This window comes from Gouania willdenowi, chromosome 15 (genome assembly GCF_900634775.1).
Source record: "Gouania willdenowi chromosome 15, fGouWil2.1, whole genome shotgun sequence".
NCBI classification, from domain to species: Eukaryota; Metazoa; Chordata; class Actinopteri; order Blenniiformes; family Gobiesocidae; genus Gouania; species Gouania willdenowi.
In genome coordinates this window covers 16,448,234-16,474,220 of record NC_041058.1, presented here as the reverse complement: position 1 = coordinate 16,474,220, position 25,987 = coordinate 16,448,234, and the positions used below count along the sequence as shown (strand labels likewise).

At 37.7% G+C, this 25,987-nt stretch overlaps 2 protein-coding genes across 5 annotated transcripts; both read left to right on the top strand.

The window, feature by feature from the left end:
- Positions 1–2,134: 2,134 nt before the first annotated feature.
- Positions 2,135–9,401, top strand: LOC114476892 (putative ZDHHC-type palmitoyltransferase 6). 2 transcript variants are annotated; one of them, XM_028468889.1, is made up of 11 exons: positions 2,265–2,400; positions 2,468–2,528; positions 3,712–3,847; positions 3,935–4,045; positions 4,128–4,260; positions 5,281–5,459; positions 6,198–6,271; positions 6,383–6,545; positions 6,655–6,737; positions 7,572–7,762; positions 7,836–9,401. In XM_028468889.1, exons 4-11 carry the CDS (start codon positions 3,963–3,965, stop codon positions 8,322–8,324), a joined length of 1,395 nt encoding a protein of 464 aa, XP_028324690.1. In that variant the 5' UTR covers positions 2,265–2,400; positions 2,468–2,528; positions 3,712–3,847; positions 3,935–3,962; the 3' UTR covers positions 8,325–9,401. The 2 variants fall into 2 exon arrangements, with proteins under 2 accessions (XP_028324689.1, XP_028324690.1); XM_028468888.1 differs by lacking the exon at positions 2,468–2,528 and having other exon boundaries at positions 2,135–2,400.
- Positions 9,402–9,664: 263 nt separating this feature from the next.
- arhgap22a (Rho GTPase activating protein 22a) lies at positions 9,665–25,863 on the top strand. Of its 3 annotated transcripts, XM_028468925.1 has the most exons (11): positions 9,665–9,790; positions 9,938–10,037; positions 19,397–19,593; positions 20,970–21,057; positions 22,343–22,471; positions 22,554–22,764; positions 22,865–22,997; positions 23,084–23,157; positions 23,451–23,572; positions 23,706–24,666; positions 24,734–25,863. In XM_028468925.1, exons 3-11 carry the CDS (start codon positions 19,411–19,413, stop codon positions 24,951–24,953), a joined length of 2,121 nt encoding a protein of 706 aa, XP_028324726.1. In that variant the 5' UTR covers positions 9,665–9,790; positions 9,938–10,037; positions 19,397–19,410; the 3' UTR covers positions 24,954–25,863. The 3 variants fall into 3 exon arrangements, with proteins under 3 accessions (XP_028324726.1, XP_028324725.1, XP_028324724.1); XM_028468924.1 differs by lacking the exon at positions 9,665–9,790 and having other exon boundaries at positions 9,904–10,037; XM_028468923.1 differs by lacking the exons at positions 9,665–9,790; positions 9,938–10,037 and adding an exon at positions 12,474–12,772 and having other exon boundaries at positions 24,734–25,862.
- Positions 25,864–25,987: the final 124 nt, after the last annotated feature.

Here is a 25,987-nt window from a genome sequence, read left to right as displayed (position 1 = left end):
TAGAGAAGGCTTTAAATAGTGCTCATGAGAAATGAATGAGCCATTATTTATCATAGTTGGTGTATATTATAGCATTTGCCTTTAAATAAGAAAAGCATGACACATTTATTATTATTATTATTATTATTTTTTTTTTTTTTTTTTTAATTATTATTATTTTAAAAAAGGAATAAAGAGGCCAAGTTATGTTTTTATTAACATTCAGGTGCCAGGGTTTCCCAATTATTTTTATGAAACAATAAAATGTGGACTATCGTGTATAAATAAATATTGTTGGATTTTTTTCATCATCAATTACTCAACACAGTGAAGTTTAATGGAATTAGAAGACTTCCCCAGATTCTCCAAATGAGCGCAGACTCTATACTAATATTAAAAATAGATAAACAGCGCCATCTTGTGATTAATGTCAATACACAGGAGTGTGAGGAAAAAAACGCAATTTCAAAAGAAAACTGTAGCTTGCTTAAAATAAATGGGTTAATGATCAACTATATGAAAGGTTAAAATGACTTTTTTGAAGTTAATAAGCATTTTTCGCGATTTACCATAATATTTTCTATATATTTTCAATGCTTCAATAATATAACTAAATGGGAACATCAGACTTCAGCAATGCGATAAGCGTTTAATCCATATCATTGACGACCAATAAGCCAGAGTGGGGCAAACTCCAACTTTCTAATAAAAAGTTTCCTAATTAGGTGTGGGTATTATATTAGCATTTTATTTTATATAACCAAAGTTTGTAGGTTAATGATGAAAAAAAAAAAAAAAATTAAACACAATTTGGCCCTGGGAAAATGGAATAATTAAACAACAGCAAGTACAGGAAATATCCTGGTTCTGTGGGAAAAGGAGTTGTACTCAATAAGAGGTTTTTTTTAGTTTATAATAATTAAGTTCATAATAATACACTAATATCTTCATAGTGTCTCAAAAACTTGTAACTGTTAAATCAATTAAAGGGTAGCACGATATATAGTGTGCAACAAGACATTACAATATTAAAAAGTCACAAGGTATATTGACAATGGTATCACGATATTATGGAATGGGGAAGGGCATACCTTACGATACTTTTTGATCACAGCTATAAATATGTAAACGTTGTAATATTGTTGAAAAAGAACATGTTGTTATCTTAAATCTGGGCTGTGCAAACTGTTCTAGTTTGATTTTTTTTTTTTTTTTAACTTGTACAAAATTCATTCACAGATAAGATTGATTTATTTTTTTAAGAATATCAGTACATTTTTTTATTTTTATTTTTGTAATTATATAGACCGTTTGATTGTTTGTAAACATTGTGACGTATTTTGTTGGGCGGGGTTTAGCCTGGAGGCAAAACCACAATTGTCCCCTGGAATCCTATAAAACTTACAGAAATATTTACGTCCACTAACGTAATTCCTCCTATTCTGACACCCAAACACACAACAAGACAACATCCTAAAGCTGTAACATTACTAGCCTCCACAGTCTTTAGCCAGCAGCGTTTCCTGTTTGGTTTTTTTATATTTATTTTACTATTTTTTGCCTGCAGCGTTTCCTGTTTTTTGCTACCAGCGAGAGTTGTGACGTCACTCTTGACTTGAGCCATTAAGGGGTCGTTTCCACCCTCATCGATTGTTGATAGAATTGCAGAAGATAATATTTTTGCAACACTAGTGACTAAAAAAAATCTATTTATAGTACTCACGCTATACTTTTAAAACTCTAATTGCTTTTATTAATTTTTTTTTTACGTTTTTCTGCACGATGGCTGCGTCCCTCCTATCTCCTTTCCTATCCACTTTCCCATAACCCAGCGGATGACGTCACGGGGTTAAGGAAAGACGTTAGAAGAGGAGTTAGGAAAAGATGATCACGTTTGTTTTGACCATAGACGATCAGACGCACTTCCACTTCCTTTTTTTTTTTTTTTTTTGCGTCTCCTTTCCTCAGCTTAAAGAAAATTCAAACGCTCTTTTATCATGGCCTCCACTCAAACACTTCCGGGGGTTAAAGAACAGTGGAAAGTAAAAGAGATAGGGGGGGCTATCCGGACACAGCCCATGGGTTTTGTTGGTATCCTGACAGTGCGGTCATGTGATCATCCTGCAGCCAATGACGTGTCCAGGGCGTGGTCTGCTTCAATCAGTTCATCACAGTGACGGCGCGTCGCTACTGTGCAGTAAAATAATTTCTTCCTGCTCGTCTCGCTCAAAAATGTCGCATCTCATTTAGTTTGTGGTTTATTTGTAGAATTCATATTAGATTGTGGTCTGTGCTCACCCGTCATAATGCACCCGGTGTGTCCCGTTAGCGATGAGGACATATTTGATTTTATACAGAAAGGGGACGTTGAGCAGTGCTTACTCTTCATCCAAAACGATCGATCATGTCTCAACAAGAAAGGTAAGACAGATACAATTAAAGTGTAAGTGTGATGCAAACAGTGTTTTCATTTGTTTTATACATTTAGCATGTGGGACGTGTTCACTATAAGGCCATGACGTCTCGTCTCTGATAATGATAACATTGCAGTAAGTGACCGATCATCGTTATTATTAGGTTGGGAATCTTTAGGCACCTCACGGTTCGATTCGATTACAGGGACTGCGATTCGATTATGAATCAATGCAGATGCATAAATAAACAGCATTTGAATAATTGATGTTTTTGAAAACATAGCAATTGGGAATGAACGTCGGCAATAACAAAATAAATGTAATAATCAATGTTTTAAATTATATTATATACAGTTTATTATAGGGCTGCTCGATTATAGAAAAAAAAAGTCACGATTATTTTTAGTCATAATTGAAATCACGATTATTTGTCAACCAAAAAGTTGTTTTTGTTGCAGGGCGGAGGAGCTGCATTCTTTGTAGATATTTAAAATTTTTATTTAGCAAATAGAAATATTGGGAAATGTAGAAAATTAAAATAAAAATTTATTATTATTATTATTATTATTATTATTATTATTATTATTATTATTATTATTATTATTATTTTGTTCTTTTCAATAATAGTTTTTTCTCGATTATGTTATTTTTGTAATTTTTGAGTGTATTAATCGAAAGTGTAATCAAATTTCGATTAATTGCACAGCCTTAGTTTATTACATGTAATAAATCTAATCAGCAGCTGAATTACTATAGTGCTTTTTAAAATATCCTTTAATCCATTAAAATATTCTTGTAGAATATTTTGTGTAACTTACATTTAAAAAAACGATTTTTGTAAATGAATGCATCGATTACTGATTATTAATCTTAACAGCAAATTATGGTTTGGTAATAGTCTTTGAATATAAATGCAACTTATTCATCAGAACTCATTTATTAGTCTAGTTTTAGTCAACTAAATGACATCACGATTGGATTGTATTAATGTTTGTAAATACACAGACAGATTTGATGTGATCAATGCGTGAGACCAGACGATCACATGAGTTCTGATTGGATTTTGTCCCCTGTGATTAAATTAGTTTTTTTTGTTTGTTTTTTTTATTAGGTGATGAAAATATGAATTTATTTTGATCTCGTTTTTATCTTTAAAAAAAACAAAAAAAAAACCTAGTCATAGTGTAGTTATTGCAACTTGAAAAAAACAAGTGCACAGTGCAGCACAACAGTGTGATTGTATCAGCTGTGTATTTTTTTTACAGATTCAGAATCATCCAACCTTGATTGTGCTCATCATGTGTTTCTCTCCTCTCAGGCTGGGGAGGTTTCACTCCTCTCCACTATGCTGCCCTCCATGGTAGCCGTGCCCTGGTGGAGCTTTTCCTTAATGCACTAGCTGATCCCAACCTGACATGTGATGCTGGACAGACACCTTTTCATTTCGCCTGCAGGTAAAACTTTATGCTTTGGACATGAATGCATTTTCTCGGTAACTAGATTTCTGTGCTTTTGTTTAATCAGTTTTGTTCTCCCATCAGGCAAGGAAATATCTACATCATACATCAAATGATGAAATATGGAGCCGATCCACGTCTAACAGACTTGCAGGGGAAAACAAGCCTGCATCATGCAGTCACTGGTGGCAGCATGTAAGAAGAGCACACAATAGTTTAAGTCCATGCTGTACACAGGCACATTTTATGGATTTATAATCATGCATATGTGTCCCAGTGTTACAGTGCACTATCTGTGGGAGACGGGAATGTTCCGGTTCTCCGAAACCGACATGTATCAGGTGACGCCTCTTCACCTGGCTGCATCCACTGGCAACACAGAGCTGGTTCATTATCTGCTCAAAGATCAGGTATTATTACACAGTCTTAGCTGTGTTACCCATTGCATGTACATTCAGTCTGCAAACACGTAAATATAATGGTATTTTAGGTTAAATATATGTATATATATTTCCATATCCCAATTTAACCAAACTTCCAGCAGAACCAGGATTCGTGGGTGGTAACTGTTTGTAACATTGTCTATAAATTGTCAATATAAACACCTCATCTTTCTCAGATCACTTATGGCTTACACACTCAGCAGTAGTAATTGAATTGTAACTTAGTTCAGATATTAGAATATACAAAAATATTAATACCAATATTTTCATTGATTAGGAAGCCTAACAAGTAAACGAATAAATTAGAAACAAATTAGATGATAGATGATATTTTTTAAGTGTATTTTACAGCTGATTTAAGACATGGGTTTAAACCCCATGACCCGTTTTCATAAGAGATGCTAACAGAATGCTAAAATAAGAGAATGGTTAAGTTTTTTTGGGTTGTTTATTTCATGTGCAGTAATTGTGACTAATTTAATTTGAACTTTAGGAATTGAGAACATATTTATAATTGACTTACAGAGGAAATTTTTAAAAAAAAATTAATTAATAATTGGAAAAAATGCCAGTCCCGTAATCATAATTGAGTTGTAATTGAACATGGGAAAACTTAACTGATTTAATTGTAATTGAAAAATGTAATTGACCCCAATGCTGAGTGTGACGCTAATTTATTTAATCAATCCAAATCATTCAATTCCTTTAAATGTTACCAGGAATGCCATTCATACAGACAATATAAACATCATGCACATTAGTGATTAAAACAACCTTATTTGTAGTTGTAGGTCAAAAGTTCAGAAAATAACACCCATTAGTTGTGTTTTCTGCTTTTCCAGACACTCAAAAACATGTAAAAAATGGGGGGAAAAAATCTATGAAATTAGATAAAACACCTGGAAGTTCTGTGAAGCAGGGGTAGGTTCATCTTTAATGAGGTCTGTGAGATTTGTTATGTAAATTAGCCATCTGTTTTGGTTCCAGCGGTGTGCTGTGGAAGCAGTGGACCAGCAGGGGGCGACAGCGCTCCACGTAGCAGCAGAAAGGGGCGGAGTCGAGGTGTGCTGGGCTCTGCTGCAGAGAGGAAGGTGCAGGATGCTCCATCAGAAAAACCACTGTGGACTCACACCACTGGATCTCAGCAGACAGGGGAGAACCTTCAGGTTAGCCTATCGCCTCCAGAACAGTAGCTTGTGAGGCCAATGTCAATGTCATAAACACATGTTTCCCTCTCGTGATTCAGTTTATCAAATTAACCTATGCTGTAATAAACACCAACTTTTCCCAACATTTTGCAACACACCACGTTTAAAAAACGTATATGAATTTTTTGACCAGATTTACAGCAATATTTGTGAAATTTGTGATATTTTTTTCTTGTAAAATATAATGTCAACGTTGAATCTAAATGTTGCATTTAAATGTAAATGTTAAAATGCTAAAAGTGAAATCTAAATGTTAAAAGTTAGATTTAAATCTAAATGTTAAATATAAATATCACAGGTGAAACTGAATATTTAGCTAATGTGCAAATTCACCTCAAAACCTTGAGCTCAATTAGATTTAACATTTAGGTTTTAGATTTAACATTTATATTTAAACATAACATTTAGATTTAACATTTGGCTTTTAGATTTAACATTTAGCATTTATATTTAAATGTAACATTTAGATTCAACATTTACCATTTAGATTTAACATTTATATTTAAACGTAAAATTTAGATTTAACATTGACATTGTATTTTTACAAGAAAAGTAAATATCACAAATTTCACAAATATTGCTGTCAATCTGGTCAAAAGTAGTTAAAAGCTGCAAAAACGTGCTGTTTATTTTAGCATGCGCAATTTTACAATTTGCGCCACATACTAATCCACACTATGTTGAATACTTTATCAGACATCAGCAACTTACCAAACTACTGAGTCGGTACATTTATGGGCCAATGCATAACAGACCCCAAGAGTCTGACGGTAAGTATCAGTTTTATTAAAATAATAATAAGTTTCATGTGTGGATGTTGGTCCCAAGTGTAACATCAAAAGTGTGTTAACTGATGTCTGTCACATCACGTTTTTCTCCAGGTCTGTACTACTGGAGCATATTATTTCCCAGTCTGAGTGGCGCTGTGGTCCTGTTGATAGCTACAGTCCTAGGAGACTATGGAGGGATCATCTGTGCTTTGCTCTTCCCGTGGCTTGCCAGAAGCATTTTTACACAATACCATCGTTTGACTCCTTACCAGAGGTTTGAAAAACCTAAAATCATAACGGTTCGCCCAATATCACTAATTTAATGTATCACTGTTGCTATGGGTTGTATCTGTCTAATGAGGCATTGGTTTTCTTCCCTTTAGGTTACCTAACCCCATCTACTTGGGAACCCTTTTAGCTGGATTGTTCCATTCCTTGCTCTGCTTCTATGGAAAAATTGTGCCCAATATCCTTAATTTAAAAAGTCAAAGTTTTGAAAGTTTTGGATTTGAATTCTAATCTTGATTACTTGATGAACTAGTATAATATAGTAGAATTTACAAAACAGCAAGGTTGGGGTCAATTGCTTTTTTCAGTTACAATTTTCGTTTTCAATTAAATTACAATTATTTTTTATCCTCAGAAAGTCAATTACAATTTTTTTCTCAATTACTAAATGTCAATTACAATGAATCACATTTACTGAGCCTGAAATAAATAACGTAATAAAAGTATCAAATATCTATCATCTAATTTCTTTCCTGTTTATTGGTTACCTTGTTAGGCTTCCTAATCAATGAAAATATAGGTTTTAATATTTTTGGTGTGAGCGTCTGAGCCTTTTTTGTGTCAGTATAGCTCTCCATTTCATTTTTTTTAAACATGTTTTAATAATTGTTAGTCATGTATGTGTAGAACTGTACAGAGAACTGATTCCCCAGTTTTGCGTTAAATTATAATTGACAATTTTTATAGAATTTTCATGCCAATTACAACGTCAATTATCTATACTCAGTAATAATTTAATTACAATTACAACAGCAACAGATTGTTAAAATTACAATTATAATTATGCCATAATTGTAATTAATTATCAATTACGCAACTATAATTATAATTGACCCCAACTCTGCAATACAGTCATGTTACCCAATAGATAAATCCTTTACTCTGTGTTTTCTTTGCCAAAACTGTCCATTTTGCATTCTTTGTTGTCTGGTAAAATGGTCTATTTAAAACAAATATAATGTGGTATATTTGTTAAGTAAATAAAAATGACTTCTCCTTAACCTTTCTGAATGTGAGTTGCCAAACAGTGCCCTGGTTCAGGTGTCAACGGTCCACTTCATTCTACTCCTTGGCCTGTTCTGTAAAGTGCTGACTCAGGACCCCGGGGTACTGGACAGGGCTGATGCAGACCCTCGCTTCTCCTGTATTGCAGATCTAGTGGAGAACAACCAAAGCCCACAAAAGTTCTGCCCATACTGTGAGGTAATATCAAACGTGGAAATAATAGGTTGTGGGGACATCTTTGGGGGTCTCACTCTGCCTGTGTTTCTCACAGTTGTTCCAGCCAAGCTACACCAAGCACTGCAAACTGTGTGAAGTGTGCATCAAAGACTACGATCATCACTGCCTGTTCCTCAACCGCTGTGTCGGCCGTGGGAACCACCGCCTCTTCCTGGTTTTCATCATCGCCATGGTGATTGCTCACCTTCTTTTTGTTGCCACAGCAACAAGTTTCCTGTACAACAGGCTGCCTGTAGGCTTCCGCAGCCTGTCACTGTGGATCTCCCTGTTGGAGGAGGAGTTTTGGGTTGTGGTGTTGATGATCATGAACGCACTGACTATCCTGTGGGAGGTGTGGCTTCTGAGTGAGCAGTTTGAGGTTGTTGCCATGGGAACGACCACTTACTTCAGACATTGTGAGATCTCAGTGCGTCAGAAGTCATTAGGAGAGCGGTGGAAGATAGTGGTGTCGTATCTGCTGAAGGGACGAAGACGGATGGCCAGCGGACAAATCAGAGAGGACGACACTGCCATTGATATATAAAAGTGTCAGTTTGACACGCTGACGGGAAACCATATGGATTCATGGTGCCCACAAAGGGACAAATTCAAGATTAATCAAATATTTAACATTTTTGAAAAATTATGTAATTTTATTATGAATTTATTTATTTTTTAAATCTCATGTCCTTATATCTTGCCAACATGCATACCTTTAAAGTATATATCACGTGTAATACAAAAATATAAAATATTGGATTCGTTTTCATATCGTTTGATATAAAGTAATTTATTTGTATATTTAGTGGCAGATTTATTCATCGGGAGCTATGGTGGCCTAATTGTTAAGGAAATGGGCTTGTAACCGGAGGGTTGCAGGTCCAAATCCATTGTGAGCCATCACTGTGGGACATTGAGCAAGTCCCTTAAACCTAACTGCTTCCAGGATTCTCTTGAAAAAGATTCTCAATGGGACTATCCTGTTTAAATAAAGGTAAAAATAAATAAATAGAATGGATAGCAATATGTATCTAAATTAGATTTTAGATTAATCATTTTATTTTATTTTTTTTAAAAAAGGATTTTGTCTTAAAGCATTCAATAGATGTTTTAGTGTTAATTTTGCTTGTTAGGAAAAGAAAAGGTTTATATCACAGTGTACGCACTCAGCAGATACAGATCTGTGATTATCTACAGATATCGGTCAGGTGCTCTGAAATTCTTCGTTCCTCTCATAACGTAATTACTGTACCTTTCTGTCATTTGTGCCATGACACTTTCTCTGCTCTTCCTGATGAGGCTTTCTCTCTTCGTGCCTTCAATTACACACACACACACACACACACACACACACGCTCATTTCCTGTGTGATGCGCAATGACTTTATTTCGAGGATATGGATGATGATGTTCTTCTCAGTGACTGGTGTGACTGGATCATGATAGACTGCGTCATGTGGCATGATTTACTGTCTACTGTACTGTCTGTTGTAGTAATTAATTTGAGGATATTGGCCTGTAAAGCAGCAAACTTTTAATGTATTTATCTGACAATAACAGTATTAATTATTTCAAATTGTAAATACTTTGTTATATTTTTTGTGTAATTCACAGACAACAGGTCTGCCATTGGTTTTTGTTTAGTAAAATTGATTTTTTTTAAACACCTCACAATGTTTTGTTTGGTATTTTTTCATGTTGGTATTTGTTTCAGGGATTAAGATTTTCCCACTAGGGAAAAACCCAGTTGAAGGACAATCTTACAGAGCTCTATTTATAAAAAAAATCCCACAGTAATCACAACTGATGAAGAAACCCATCAAAATCGTTGCAGATAAGTCAGCATTTTTCACTTCTCCGTCCAAAGGGCTTACTTCCTGAGTAAGAAAGAAAGAGCGTGTGCTGCGTGGCACATCATAATAAACTGAGAGTGGATTTGTCCACCAATCTGAGACAGCTCAACTAGTCAGGATCTCATGACCATTTTCATTTCCTTCATTTGACTTGTTAGGTAAGCATTGCTCGAACACATTCCATTGTCACTAAAGTGGATTATAGTGACTGTCTTAGGGGGCGTGGGAATGCAATTTCTAAGGAATATGTAGTGAGAAACAAAGTTTGCAGTTTTTTGGACTCATTGTGCCTGGTTTGGCCTCAGACATGGCAGCAAAAGAGAAGGACACACAACACAGAGGGATTCAATGCAACAAACCAACCCAGGACACCTCACATTAGTGACACACTAAAGGATTTGACAGGTAAACCTTTGGAGTATTTGCTCTGCACTGCATTTTGATTGTTTGTATACTAAAGCTTCATTAGGTGCTTTATTACTGAAACAACTTGATATGTGAAAAAAAATTTTTTTGTTACTTTTCACCTGATTGACAGCAATATTTGTGAAATTTGTGATATATATTTTTTCTTGTAAAAATGTTATTTCAATGTTAAAATCTAAACATTACATTTAAATATAAATGTTTATTCTAAATATTTTATTTTGGTACTTCCGGTGAATTTGCATATTAGCTAAATATTTAGTTTCCCCCGTGACATTTAGATTTAACATTTGGTTTTAACATTTAAATTCATATTTAACATTTAGATTTAATGTTTAAATTTAACATCTAGATTGAGATTTAGATTTAACATTTAGATTTAGATTTAATATTTAACATTTAGAGTTAGATTTAACGTTGACATTATATTTTTACAAAAAAAACAAAATCACAAATTTCACAAATACTCACAAATATAACGTTGTTTATTTTAGCATGCACAACTTTAAAATCGGTGCCCCATACATTATTGCTTCTACTTGTGATTGTTTATTATGACTCCAAAAGAAAATTCAACAATAATCATACTGTGTAAAGAAATGTTTTTTACAGTTTATTTGCTTTAACACTTCCCCTACAACACCTAACAGGTACAACAGGACCAAGAACATCACATCTAGTTTAAAGGTTCTGCTACTTGCACAAATAATATAATATAGCCCTGTTTACACTATGAAGTTTTCAAGCGAAAAAGCAAACGTTTGTTGCGCTTTGGCTGTCCGTTTACACGGCAACAGCGTTTTGTTGCCATGTAAACAATTTTGTTTTAAAAACAGGCTGCGGATAGCAGTGGCTATCTGTACGGTTGCCGTATCAATATACTGACATTCTATCCATACGCAGCGCCTCTCATTGACCAGTTTCGGTCACGTGACTAAGACTAAACCTAACTGTAAACCAAACCCTAACCCTAAAAATTGTTGCAATATAGGGTTATAACCTAACCCTAACAAGCTACGTACGTGTACTTTGGTAAACATACCAATAGCACCAGTGGTTGTCTGTACAGCAACCGTACAAATAGGCACTTTCTTTTGAAAATGCTTCCCTCTCAGTCTCCGTGTAAACACTTTCTGTTTCATGGGCATGCGCAATGCGTCGGTGACAGGCTTAATTTTTCTCTTTTTAACGCGGACTCTGGTTGGACTCGGCTTTGACGCTGCATTCACGATAAATGAACGATCAGGTGATGTGTTTCGACACAGGCTCACAAATGGCTGCTGAGGGGGTGAATGGATGGTTGTCCTCTGGTACATGAATAAATGATGTTAAAAAACGCATAAATACCTCAGTCTTGACTCGTTGTAGAGCTGTGTGCTGTCATATGTAGAGAGCAGGTTAATGAGTCGTGTGTGTTACAGCAGTGTTACCACATGCTTTACAGCAGACGTAAACCGGTACTTAATGCGTAGCATCACATGAAGCTGCTTGTCATGTTTCTAGTTGTTTGCTGAACGAGTGGCTAGTAGAAACTCGCCTTGGCTCATTCTACATGTGCGCGCTACGCACGGCTTTGAATAACGTTGGCAACAATGGGTTCGGTTTTAAAGAAAGATTGGCTTTATTCGGTTCGTATTCTGACGGCCACGGGCCGGTCGGGGTTTAACTTTGTAGGTTCGATTGAAGCTCTACTCTTAGTTGTGTTCAGAGGAAGTGTCTCTGCGCATGTGCTTGGCCTGACATGTATACTACATGGTTTTTTATGTTTCACGCGGCCCGTGTAAACAGCTGTCACTTTCAAAATGTTGCCATGTGAATGAAGAAATGAAGAAAAATGCCTAAATTCCTATTTGTGGATACTGAGGGTAAGGGGTGTAAATAAATACCAAAACAGAATCAGCTGCTGAACCCAAAGATGCCAGAAAAAGATTTTAAGAGATTTCTGTCACATTCAAAATTCAGGTTGTATAACAAGAAGTTATGAGATCGGATGTTTTTTCAGGACTATTTCATTAGTTCTGCTGCATCACAGTTTTGAAGTAATATATCTATATTCATTTATATTTTTGTTTTTACTGGATTTGATATTTAGCTATACATATAAGGAAAACTGGGTTGTGTACTTTGAATTGTCATTATAACAGGGTCAGTTCATCTAAATGTATTGATCTGAGGTCATACCTCACATACACATGGAACCACAATCAAACCTTATGAGCAGCAAACAGTGGAAGCTTGAAGAAGCTATAGTGTGAAGTGCTGCGTGACAAAGCAAAGGACATAGTCTGATATATTTATAGAGAGTGAGAAATTGATACTGAGAGTGTGCAGCAGCAAAAGGCTGAGACACAGTGAGGGGGGGGAGCAAAGAGTGGGCAGGGCTCAAGGTATGGAAGAACAACAGCAAACCGGGTAGTGGGACACAGAAGGGGAGGCAGGAGAGGCAGGAGGAGAGTGTGTGTGGTTAAGTGCTGAAAAGTGGATGTGTGTGCATGTGTGGATGGATGTGTGCATCAGATTGACTACAAGTGCAAAGAGTCAAAGAGATGCTTGAAAAGGATGTGGAGTAACAGGGCGAGGCACTAGAGAGAAAGGCTGTGTATGTGTGAGAGAGAGGAGTAGTGTAACAGAGGGATGCAGTCATGTCTCTGTAACAGGGAGCAGCACAGCAACGGTAACCATGCTGAGCCCCAAGATAAAACAGGCGCGGCGGGGTAAGCAGTCCCTCCTCCATCTCTTTTCTCTGCACCATTCTTCTTCTTCTTCTGTCTCCCCCCTTTTTCCCTCCTCTGTCACATCTTACTATCCATGCTGTAACTCACTGTTCCTGTATCTACGTACCTATCTTTGTGCATCTATGATGATGTCATCAGGAATGTGGTGTTAAACCTGGATCCCAGAGTTCATTGTGTGCTTGATCAATGCATGATCTTCAGAGTTTCCACATTCTACTACAGGATGATGTCATCATGTTGTCTCCCTTCTGTGATTGTACTCTCTTCATTCTTCACAGACAGATTCTAGTAAAAAATGATTTTCTCTCTTTATTCCATGTTTGTCACCATGGTGGAAGCCTTGGTTCTTCTCACCCATTTGTGTGCTTGTGGTCCAGAGCAGGTGACAGTGTACTCTTGATCAGTGGTTCCCAATCAGGGGTACAGTAGCACATTGCAGGGGTTACTCTGAAAGATATAACAATTCATTTAAAAAATAATCGGGGAATGTTCCTAGTAAATTCACCACAAACTAACAGTTCTATTGCTCAATAAAATACCATATTTTCTTGTAATTTATTGAAACAGGGTTATTTTTTGCTCCGGCCATTTTTAATCACACTTATGACAATAGGAGAAAATAATTAGTTACATTTTACAGAAGAGTATTTACTTAATGTTGTAACCATATAAAAGTTGTAGTTTTAACTAAATTCCACTTTGAAATTATACTCATTGTTTTGAATTTGTAGATTAAGTCTTAGGAAACCACTGTTCGAGACACATTTAGGGGTTTAAAAGAGAGCTCGCTGTTCCACATATGGTAGGTCTACTTATAATATGAAGAGGAGGTACACATGATTTGACAAAAATTCAAAAGGGGTACATGGGACAAAAAAGATTGGGAACCTCTGCTCTAGATGGAACACGACTCTCTCTGGTATTGTAAATGCTAACAGCTGACTGTCAAACATAGTTCCTCTAATGGCGGGTAAAACCCAGTAGTGACTTCAGAAATCAATGTTCTATATACATGCTTTTCACATGACTGTGCAGAGGAATATGGGAGCTGTCAATTGGTGGACTACCTCCTGACACTGAGGCTTAATATACCCCAATACTTAGATGGTTTCAGGTGTTCAGCTTATATCTATGTCACATAATTGAATTATTAAACACTTTTTTTTTTTAACAGAGTAAAACAAATAACACCAGGGGCCAAATAGTGTCAAACCTTTCTTTTTTAAAACATTGACATTTCTTTGTGTTTGTGTCACTGTTGTTGCTTAATTGAAAACCCACAATTTACTGACTCAGACATGAGAGCAGCTACAAAAACAAGACCATAAAAGATGAGGGGAAGGAGAAGTGCCTCTTTCTCCTTCAGGAACACAGTTACCGCAGACTGCAGCCACCATTTCAGCTTGCTCACCACGTTTTGTGCCATCTCTCATTTGCTGTAATGGTATTCTCTCTTGATTAGATTTTCTTCTCTGTTCTCCTTTGACTCTTCGATGCCTTATTGTTCAGGTCAAATTTGAACAGCATGATTGAGATGTAGCAGGCATAAATACTGCTCTAAATCCTTAAGATGAGGTGTAGGCTGATGTTTCTGATACTGATGTATTTCTTATTACTACATTTGTTGTATTTTTTTAAATTTATTATTTTTAAACACAAAAAAGAAAGTTGAAGGCTTGTAAGATGACGAGCGAAGGTTGATTTGGGGACAGAACTGATGCAAAATGACCAAGATTTTGAGCTCGATAAAGACTTAAAATGGTTCATATATCCAGCAAGTTCATTGTGTCTTCTTTTTTCAAAATATGTGAAGGTTTAATTTATTCAGACAACTTTTTTCCAGAAATTTACTTTGACATTTACTTAAATCTCCTGACATGTTTCAACTGTCTTCCTCAGAGACATCTACTGATCCTTATGAGTTATTTCTGGGCGTGGCTAACTTGAGACCATCGGTGACAGGAGGTGTGGCCAGCCTGAGCGATCTCTCAAGTTGGCCACACCGAGAAATAACTCATAAGGACACAAAGAGATCAGCAGACGCCTCTGAGAAAGAATTTAAGTACATTTCTAAGTAAATTTCTAGAAAGAAAATAAACTTTAACATATTACATAAAATGATTCATATGATTCTAAATAAAAGACACTAGAATAAACATTTAATTATGTTCTTTTGCTGTAGAATTTCATTTTTAATGTGAAATATATATTTCTATACAAAACTGTATTTGTACTTTAATCTAATTTCAGTGCCACATTGACCAAAAAAATATGTTTTAGTTGACACTTCTACAGTGCCTCTCGAAAGTACAAATACACCTTGAACTTTTGCACATTTTGTCAGGTTTACAACCATAAACAAAGATTGTATTTTTAATTTTTTACTGAAAGTTAACACACAAGTAACAGACAACTGTGAAGTGAAAGCAAAATGATACATCATTCTGTTATTTAAAAAAAAAAAAAAAATAGAAAACCGAGTTGGGCATGCACAAGTATTCATACAGCATGAGTTAATACTTTGTGGAACCCCCTTTTGCTGCAATAACAGCAGTCTTTTGGGGTATGACTCTACAAGATTTGCACATCTAGGGACAGGAAGTTTAGCCCATTCCTCTTTACAAAACAACTCGAGCTCTGTCAAATTAGATGGAGACAGAGCGTTTGTGAACAGCAGTTTTCAGGTCTTTCCACAGATTTTCTATTGGATTTAGGTCTGGACTTTGACTGGGCTATTCTAACACATGAATATGTTTTTTCTTAAACCATTCCATTGTAGATATAGCTTTGTGTTTAGGGTCATTGTCCTGCTGGAAGGTGAATGTTCACCCCAGCCTCAATTCTCTTGCTAACTCTAGCAGGTTTTCCTCCAAAATGTCCCTGTATTTGGCTCCATCCATCTTTCCAGTCCCCGCTGAAGAAAAGCAGCCCCATAGCATGATGCTCCCCCCACCATATTTGACACTGGGGATGGTGCACTCAGGACGATGAGCAGTGTTTGGTTTGCACCATACATAACATTTTGCATTTGGGCCAAAAAGTTCAATTTTTTTCTCATCTGACCAAAGCACCTTCTTCCACATGGTAGCTGTGTCCCCATATGACTTCTGGCAAACTCCAAACGGGATTTCTTATGGCCTCCTTTCAATAATGGCTTTCTTCTTGCCACTCGTCCATAAAGGCCAGACTTGTGTAGAGTTGTGATAGTGGCAGTACTTCACAGCTCCTCCAGAGTCATCTTGGGGCACTTGGTTGCCTTTCTGACCAGTGCTCTCCTTGTTTGATCTGTTAGTTTAGGTGGACGACCGCGTCTTGGTAAGTTTGCAGTGGTACCATACTCTTTCCATTTCCGAATGATGGATTGAACAGTGAGATGTTCAAATCTTGGTATAACTTAACGCTGCTTTAAACTTCTCCACAACTTTAACCCTGACCTCTCTGATGTGCTCCTTGGCCTTCATGATGTTGTTTAGTCACCAATACACTCTGACCATAGCTCCGAGGCCCTCACAGAACAGCTGTATTTATACTGAGAGTATATTACACACAGGTGGCCTCTATTTAATCATTAGGGCAAGGTGTGAATATTCAGCAGTCATTAGGAATGTTTTAAAAGCAATTTAATGCACTCAGAAAAAAGCTGTATGAATACTTGTGCACGCCCTACTTTTCACTTTTCTATTTTTAAAATAATAACAGAATCATGTATCATTTTGCTTTCACTTCACAGTTGTCTGTTACTTGTGTGTGACCTTTCAGTAAAAAATTCAAAATAAAATCTTTATGTTTATGGTTGTAAACCTGACAAAATGTGCAAAAGTTCAAGGTGTATTAGTACTTTCGAGAGGCACTGTATATTAATAACAAATATTTAAGCTCCAGCTAAAATTAGAAATGTAGAGAGAATATTTACAGAATGTATGAAGTAGAATGGAAAAGGCTGTAAAAACGATATTATGCATTTGAAAGAATATATAGATATTGATGATGTTCATTGTCACCATTTTCATCTTAGAAAGCAGAGAAAGGATGCATGAGAAATAAGGGATAGATGAGAACAATTCAGAATCTTGCTGTTTTGCAATGTGTTGCAATTTACATGGTGGGAGCCCCACAACCCTGAAAAAGGGAGCAAGCGGGTCAGAGAATGGATGGATGAACAATGTGGAAGCCATTGTGCTCTAAGGTATAGAAAAGGGTTGTTATCCTGCACTGCAGAGTCAGCTTTATAAATATAAAAAGGTTGATTTGATCATGTTTTAAAGAAACTAATGCAGTGCCCGTAGGATGTATGTATTGGGAGGTTCAGTAGCTTTTTCATGGATGGCCAAATGAGGTTGTGTTTGAAGGTGGGACGTCAGGAACATTTAGGTTTGTTGTGAAATGTGTAGAGTGATAACTATTGTGTTTTCATCTAATTCTGGCATTTAGCAAGGATACTGTAGGGAGTTGAACCCCATCTATTCCGATTTCAGTTTGTTGTCCTCGCGGATCCGGATCTCCTCAGACCCGACTCGGTCCGGACGCGTTTAGTGTCATTAATGCACATGGAATTTGTAAAGCATTTATGAAATAATCTATTAACGGTGTTATTGCAGTCCAAGCATATCCAATGTTGCACACCCTTGAACCAAGCAGCAGCTATGTTGAAAGACTCAGGTCAGTCTATCAATCCGCAGAGATATTTGAGGAACACACACACACACACACACAGACACAGACAGACGGATGTTCCTTGCTTTTATAGAGGTAGGACTGATGACATCATCACTGTAGAGCAGTGGTCCCCAAACAGCGTGTTGCGGCACACTGGGGTGCCGTGAGGCAAGTCCACGTGTGCCTTAGGATTTTGTGACAACCATACATTTATTGCAATATACAACTGCACAAAAATATTTATTTTTTAATTTGTGTGCACTTATATCATAATACAGAGGCAAACTCTATACCTAATTAAAAATATATATATATTTTGTAATACAGTTGTCATTGTCACATTTTATTTGGCATTCGTAAACAATTATGCACATTTTCAGATATTGTACATGATATGAGTGATGACACGTGTTATAAAGGCTTGCACAATAGGTGTGCCTTCAGATTTTTACTTGTCCTTTGGTGTACCTTGGGCACAAAAAGTTTGGGAACCACTGCTGTCGAGGTAGGACTGATAACGTGACTGTGGTAGCTCTGCTCCGGCGGACAATTTTATGAAAAAATGTATTAACGGTATCATTGCAGTCCAAACATATCCAACGTTGCACACCCTTGAACCAAGCAGCAGCCATGTTGAAAGTCTCATGGCAGTCTGATCATAGTCTGCAGAGATATTTGAGGAACACACAGACAGACAGACAGACAGACAGAGAGACAGAGATTCCTTGCTTTATAGATACAATAGATCTGTAATATGTGCATTTAACTAGTTGAACCTGGCTAAAACATACATTTAGAGACCATCACTCTGTGAGGTAATGTAGCCTTGTCGTTAATATAGCATATAATTCTTATTTAGAGAAACTATACATAAACAACCCAAAAAGCAGAGTTTCTTATGAATTAATAAAATTCTATATTTTATTATGTGGTTATTTCAAACTTCAATAATTGTGTGAAAAATGCATTAAAAGGATGTAAAAATGTACTTTGAGTGATATCATATTTGTTCTAAAATAGTCACAAAAGCAGATATGTGTCTTTTTTAGGCATAGATTTAGAAACATAGTTGTATCTCTCTTTGTAAAAGATGTGCTAATGTATGCTGCATTTTCGCATGCTGTTCTGCAGGCCTCTGCTATCAGCACCTAGTTTTACAAAAGACTGCCGCACATGGTCCGTCCCCCTCTCTCCTCCTAGTGATCGACTCTGCAAAGGAGGGGCATGCAGAAAATGTAGAAATAAAATGAGGGTCCAGACAGGAGGTTGATAATCAAGGGCGAGCAAAGGAGAGAGCAAACCAGTGAAATATTAAAGAGAGTTTTCAGACGAGGCATTCCCAGATCTGTCCCTGCTGTCCTCAGCACAAAGTGAGATGCAATTAACTAAGAAAATTGACACTATTGATTTCTTTCTCTTCTGCCTCAGCCTTCTGTTTATCTCTCACTCCCTGAGTACCTGCAGATTGCTTTACTGTCACTGTTTTTACTCCATAGTATACATTTTGAATGCAGACACTAATAGATAATCTGTACTAATAAGACGTCTATAGGTGTTAGAATCTTGCCTGATCCACTGCAGATCTATACAGAGAACTGACATTGGAATAATGTCCTTATTAATGTGTATTATTATAAAATGATCTGGAATTAAGTCTTTTTAAATTATGCTATCTTTGCTGCAAAATGGAGGCCTAGCTTTAATAGATTGACTTAAGAGAAAATCTGGATGCATGGTCCAATCCTGTAAGCTCAGCTGCACCCAAGGGAGACCACCATGAATAATGATTCTCTCTCCATTGTTATTTTCATTTGCTGAACAAGAAAGAAAGACAATCCCAGCGATCTCCACATTACCTTTGACTTTGTTTGGCATTTCCTTATCTCTTGCCAATGTTTTCATGCTCTATTTCCCTTCCTTCATCTGATTATCTGTGTGTCCATGTAGCACGATCCAAGAGCATGGTGCTTGGAGAGTTGTCCCGGCTCTCCAGGCCCTGCTCGCCTTTGGATCAGGAAAAGCCACTGAAGACTGGCTGGCTGAAGAGACAGCGAAGCATCATGAAAAACTGGCAGTTGCGCTGGTTTGTTCTGAGGACTGAGGCTTTGTATTTTTACAAAGACCAGGATGAAAGCAAAGCACAGGTGATGAAAACACAGAAATGTAAAAAAAAAAAGTCATCTACTGTCAGCTGTGCAAAGCCTGCACTGTTGTTTGATTAGATTTAAGCACATTCACACTTATCATTATTGCTTTAATTCAAATTGGCTGACCATTTGAACCTTTGAGCCAAACCTTAAAATTGTAGCATTACGGCTATTATCTTGTTTATGCTTGTGTCAAGCCATAGAATACTAACTATTGATTAGCATTTCCATTAGCTCATATCTTCATTAACTTCCCATTAGAGGCATTGTAGTGTGCCGCTTCCTAAACAGAGATGCTGATAATGAGGTTACCAGCTGTCCAGTTCTGCTATATGCACTAAGGGATCTATTTTCCCATGCGCGTGCATGTGAGTGAGGGGCGTGGCTTTAGAGGGAGCACAGCGGGGAGGTGGCAGGTAAAATCAGAGCACTCGTAGGATGCTACTTTCAAAATCATGGTAGTTTTCGAAAATTACCTACCCTGCCTTTAAATGAGGCTCCGCTTCAGTTCGGACTAGCTCACATCAGCTCCATACGGCTTTAAACAATTTATATTTAAAACTGCATATTATGTAGGAAGCCAATGGTTCTGTTTCACGACAAACATCTCTGTCTCCTCTGTATTAAAGCAGGACCCTCTGCAGGATTATTTCCTTAAACCTCCTGCGCATCACACTCGGTCACGCTTTACAGCAGGTACCGTATTGATGACAGATGATGCTGATGCGCTGATCATTTCTGAATGCAGGAATGGAAGGAATTAATAAAATCACACAACTTTCCACACAAACAAACATTAATCTGTCTTTAGTATGATGGGGGAAAAGGACAGATTTTTACTGTGGTTAGGACAGAAGAATGCAGCCGATCCTCACACTGCAATAATCTGATCAAATCAACCTGTTACAGCTCCAAAAAAATGACATCATGGCCAAGTTCGCCTCCTTTGCTTCAAACCACCTTCATTCACACACTACGTTTGGTCTACTTACGCGCGGTGAGCATGTCAAGAACCTGGACCGGAGAATATGCGCAGGAGAGAAACGCGTAACTGCAGGCGCGTAAAAAAACCCGCTTAAGTCCAGACCAGAGAATAGGGCCCTTTGTCAATGACCTTTGATGCTTTCTATGCTTCAAAAAAAGAGAAACACACGTACACCAGGAAGCACCATAGATTAAGTAGATAAAGAGATGTTTTCCCTGAGTCATCCCTTCCTCGATCATCATAACCTCCCTTCAGTTGGACAGTAGCCCAGAGTCTGCAGCCTACTTAGATCTTTGTGTTTAAAAACCACCTCACGTACGAGTAGAGACCCACTTCCCGTCTGTCAGCCTTTCTGAATCACACCTTCCTCTTGTTTCTGCTGCTACAGGGTTGTATTCCTCTTCAGGGTAGTCAGGTCAATGAGGTGCCTGCCTGTCAGGACGAGCCTGGCCGCCATCTTTTTGAAATCGTTCCAGGTGAGTTGGCACAGTGACAACTTTAGGGTATAAAGATATGTGCAAGTAAATAGTCATTGTTTAGGTAGTCCTGCACTATTTGTTTCTTTCAAAGTGTCAAAATGTGCTACATGTGCTATTCTGAGATTTCACTTTACCTCATAGCATGCAGATCTTAGGTTTGACTCCCAGGGTGGGGACTGTGCAGATCTCTGTGTGGAGTGTGTATTTTTTACACAGCTCCAAAAGAGTTTAATTGCGTCTCTTAATTTCACCTTTATGAGTGAGTCATTGTGAAAACAATCATTCAATATACAGTTACAGCACAAGAAATATGCAGAACCACAAAAGACATGATTGTCCAAATCCAATTTAAGCAGTTAAATAAGCATTTTTTTTTTTTTTTTTTTTTTTTTTTTTGCTATTACATGTATAATTATGCTCATTGAACATTGTGAATGGTGGATACATCAGCTTAGCCTGGGTTAGGAAAGAGTACAGGAAGTTTTTCTTTGAAAAATATATTTTTGCAATATTTATAAACAGTGATTGGATGTATTTTCTTACCTATAATTCAACATGTATGTATATGTAAAACAACTGGTGTCCTAAGACCAGACGGAGAAAGAGGTTCTGAAAGGAACAAAGATGGAAGAAGATGCATGGTGCAGTTTGTGACTGTAATATTCACATATTTGGTCATTTTCTCTCTTGATGCACCACAGTGTAGAAGCCTTTAACAACTGCCAGCGGTGACATGTAAAAACAGCATAAAAAAACAAAAAAAACAGACTCTTTGAGTGTATTTTTGTATTTATTTTAAATTGATATGAAATAGAATACTATTCTCTGTCATTTTTTGTCAAATTTGTATTTATATTTACCCGACACTGAATCATTTTTCACTTCTTAGAAAGCAAGTGGTTAAAAAAAGTGACATGGCAGAAATAATTTCATAGAGTTCAATCAAAACTGTGTTGAAATACACTAAATGTCAAATGAAAATGTCAAGCTGGGAGCATCAAGCTGCGGGCACCCACAGGAAGAAGAGTCAGAGCTATGTGTGTGTGCCTTTGTACTTAACAGGGTGCTGCAGCTGATAAGGTTATTGTAACTACTGATGCTGGTACTTTACAGTTTGTTGTTATCACTGGTTTGCAGACGGTTAATCCGTCATTCCTTTGTGGTCCTTTATCTGATCCAATAGCAGATGATACCCAAAGTGTGTGCACAGCTGTTCTGATATGTCTTTATCTATTTGCGAGAGTAATTTTCATTGAGCAATAGTCCATGAATCTAATTCCAGGAAATGTTGGAGAAAAGGATAGAAGCGGAGTAAGTCACGAGTCGTTTCTGCTGATGGCCAATTCTCAAAGTGACATGGAGGAGTGGATCAGAGCCATACGGAGAGCTATATGGGCACCACTTGGTGGAGGTGTGATTCTTGGATGGAAAACTGTTTCCCTTATATGTAATTTATAGTTCAATGGTCCATTTTCTTTTTTGCGTACCTGAAGGTGTCTTTGGGCAACACCTTGAAGAAACCATGTTGTATGAGATCCAGTGTGGCTCTCAGCGTGTGGTCCCTGTGCTGGTTGAACAGTGTGTGTACTTCATCCGTGAACATGGACTCAACGAAGAGGGTCTTTTCAGAGCTCCAGGACAGACCAACAATGTTCGAGAACTACAGGATGCTTTTGATCGTGGTGAGAAACCAGTGTTTGACAGGTGAGACAGCTAGAAGGTACTCTGAATCTGCAGCCATCGCTTTGCTAATCAGTTGTTTTTGTGAGTCAATATTGTATAATACAATTGTTTTGTCTTAAAGTTCCACTGATGTCCACACGGTGGCGTCACTCTTGAAACTGTTTATAAGAGAGCTGCCAGAGCCTGTAATCCCTTTCTCCAAGTATACACAGTTCCTGTCTTGTGCTCAGCTTCTTACCAAGGATAAAGAAGTGGTAATTAAATGTCAGTCGAAAAGTTGAAAGCTATATTTGAAATACAAACATTACTGATAGCCACACCTTTTGTGTTTTTGTTCAAGGGTATTGTCGAACTTGGCAAGCAGGTGACATGCATTCCTCAGGTCAACTATAATCTGTTAAAATACATCTGCAAGTGAGTAATGTGTCTTCCATTCTACTGTCACGATAGTGTTCACTGGTGGCTTATTCATGATTGGAAAGCTGTCAAACTGTCAAAGTGGAACAATAATAACACTCATGCAATGAACGTCATCCAAGGGAAGTGACAGGATTGACAATATGAAGCCTGTCTGGAATAAAAAGCAAGAAAGAAAGAAGCCCACATATCGGCTACAATCATGACTCAGTCTTAATTTTTTTCTCTCTCTTATCAAACTGGCAAAACAAATCCCTTCAAATCTGAAAATGTTCTGCATTTCTCTGCAGGTTTCTTGATGAAGTTCAGTCTCACTCAAATGAGAACAAGATGAGCGTTCAGAATCTGGCCACAGTGTTTGGACCAAACATTCTCCGGCCCCGAGTGGAGGATCCAGTGACCATGATGGAGGGTAGGAGATCATGTCAGCATGTGTGAATTTTCTAGCAATGTTGCATCAGCATTTTTATTTATTTATTTTTTTCCATTTAACATGCCATTTGAATTTGTATTCACAACTGTGTTTTCTGTGTCATCATTCGCAGGCAGTTCACAAGTACAGCACTTGATGACTGTCTTGATCAGTGAACACTCCCGACTTTACCAACGCGAGGGGCCAAGCTCTGTTCAGCCCCCAGAGATCAATCGATGCAAAGTGGAATGGCTTTTACAAGATGGAAATGCCTCGAAACTCTCATCAGATTCCAACTCTAAAACCCCTGAAGAAAAACCCCAAGCATCCACCGCTTCCACAGAGACCTTCCAAGTCACGGTGACAGCTGTTAAATTAGAGAACAGTGAAGAGGCTCCGACAGGCAGGAAAGGCAAAGGGAAGATAGAAGAGAAAGTAGACGAACAGTCAGAGAGCAAAACTGGGAGCAGCATAGCTCTTAGTCCAAGCAAACAGTCCAAAGCTGTGCCGCCCTGGAAGTGCTCTTTCAAAGGTAGTGCACCCTCTGCGGGTCAAAGAGGAAAAATTGGGGGCTCGGCAGGGGATGTCTCGGCAGCTGGTGGGAGCAACTGGCTGATGAATGGCCTGTCGTCCCTTCGACCCCACAGGCGCACAACCTCATCGGTTGAACGAATAAAAGACTCTACACTCTCCCTTAAAGAAACTGCCGTTTCACTTCAAGACTCGCAGAAGGACTCTGATGAAGATACTTCCCAAACACCACCCTCTCACAGAGTCCTTCGTAAACCCCACAGAATGTCTGCTTATGACAATGTTGCTCCTTCAAGTCTGAGCCTGCCTGCTGCTGCTTCCTCTCTCTGGACGTCCTTTGACATCCCATTGACTGAGCCACAGGGAAGCGATAAGAAAGTAAATTTAGAACAGGGTCAAGAAGTTCCTACAGAGGCCAGGGACAGTCCAAGTACTTTAGATCACAGTGAAAGTGGCAATGAGAAAGATCAAGAAGAATGTAATGAAGACTTCACAAGCATGGTGACCCAACTTAAGCAGGAGCTGAAGAAACAGAGAGGACATTTTGAAAACTGCATTCAAAAGTGAGAATCAGTCTTTTTTTTAAAAAAAAAAAAGGATTTGTGTTGTAATGCTCCTCTTTTCTTTCAGGTTGGAGGAGAATTGTTCCAAGTATCGGTGCCAGGTAAGTCGTCTTGAGGAAGAGCTGGACCAGGAAAAGAAAAAGTTCCATATGCTTGAGATCCAACTCAGAAACTCTGATCGGGCACATCATGACGCAGAAAATCGGAACGTTCTGCTCCAGCGAGAGATGGAGGAATTCTTCAAAACCATTGGCGATCTGACAACAAATGCAACACGGACCAACTGAACCAGACCGATCTGCCTTTTCTGCTCTACCCTTCGAGGAGGAGCTCAGAGACTGGGAAGACCAACCAGGCCTAAAGCTTTGAAGACCAAATACCTCTAGCGTAGTACTAATTGCCATCTTGCCCTCTTAAATATGACTGTTTTGTGCCTATACTGACCAGTACCAGTGCCAAATAAGAACTCCTTTAAAACAAGCAACCCTCATTCAGTCCTGCCTCAAAAACCCTTTAGTTATGTAATGATTATGTTCATTGTCTCTAAAACATGTTTGAGGAAAGACTGGTAAAAATACAATGACAGTTATCAAAAGAACCATTGGAGACAATAAAGTTGAACTCTTTTATTTACTGGAGTCAACAGTGACAGTTACTATTTTGGATGTAAGTGATCTGTTGAAAGCTAGTCCAGATCAAAAGGCTAATTTTACACAACCAGATTATATCTTTGCTGACAGTGTTCAGCTGACAGCAGTGATACAAAATCTTTACTTTTGTTCCTCCAAACAAAACCTGTGAAAAATTGAATGAAAGAAAACAAATTGCTCCTATTGGGACTGTTGGGGAGAAGGAGGAGGAAAAAGTACAAAAAGAAGGCTATAACGGTCAGCTGAGAAGTGGCTATGAAAGGTGGGGACAGAAAGTGCATTCTGGTAGCTGACACATGGGGCAGCTGCCAGGAGTACCAAAGCATGACAAGGACAAAGGGACAATATAGGAATTTGATGATTCATTGTGATGGTCAATGCTTGTTTGCTGACACGCAGAAAACATACATACAGTAGGATATACAGATTGTTCACTCACTAATTTATGAAAATAACTCAAATGCATTTAAATGTAGATCTAAATGAAATGTATATTACATGCAATAGATGACGTCTAGGTATAAATAAATAAATATTACAGTACTGAAAAACCTGTGTCTTTTTGCACATTTCTTTTCAATCATATCTGTCATGATGTACATACTATCTGCGCGCATTCTAAAATGTGTTTGAGGTAGGACTCAGGAAGATACGCCACAGGATTGTAGAAA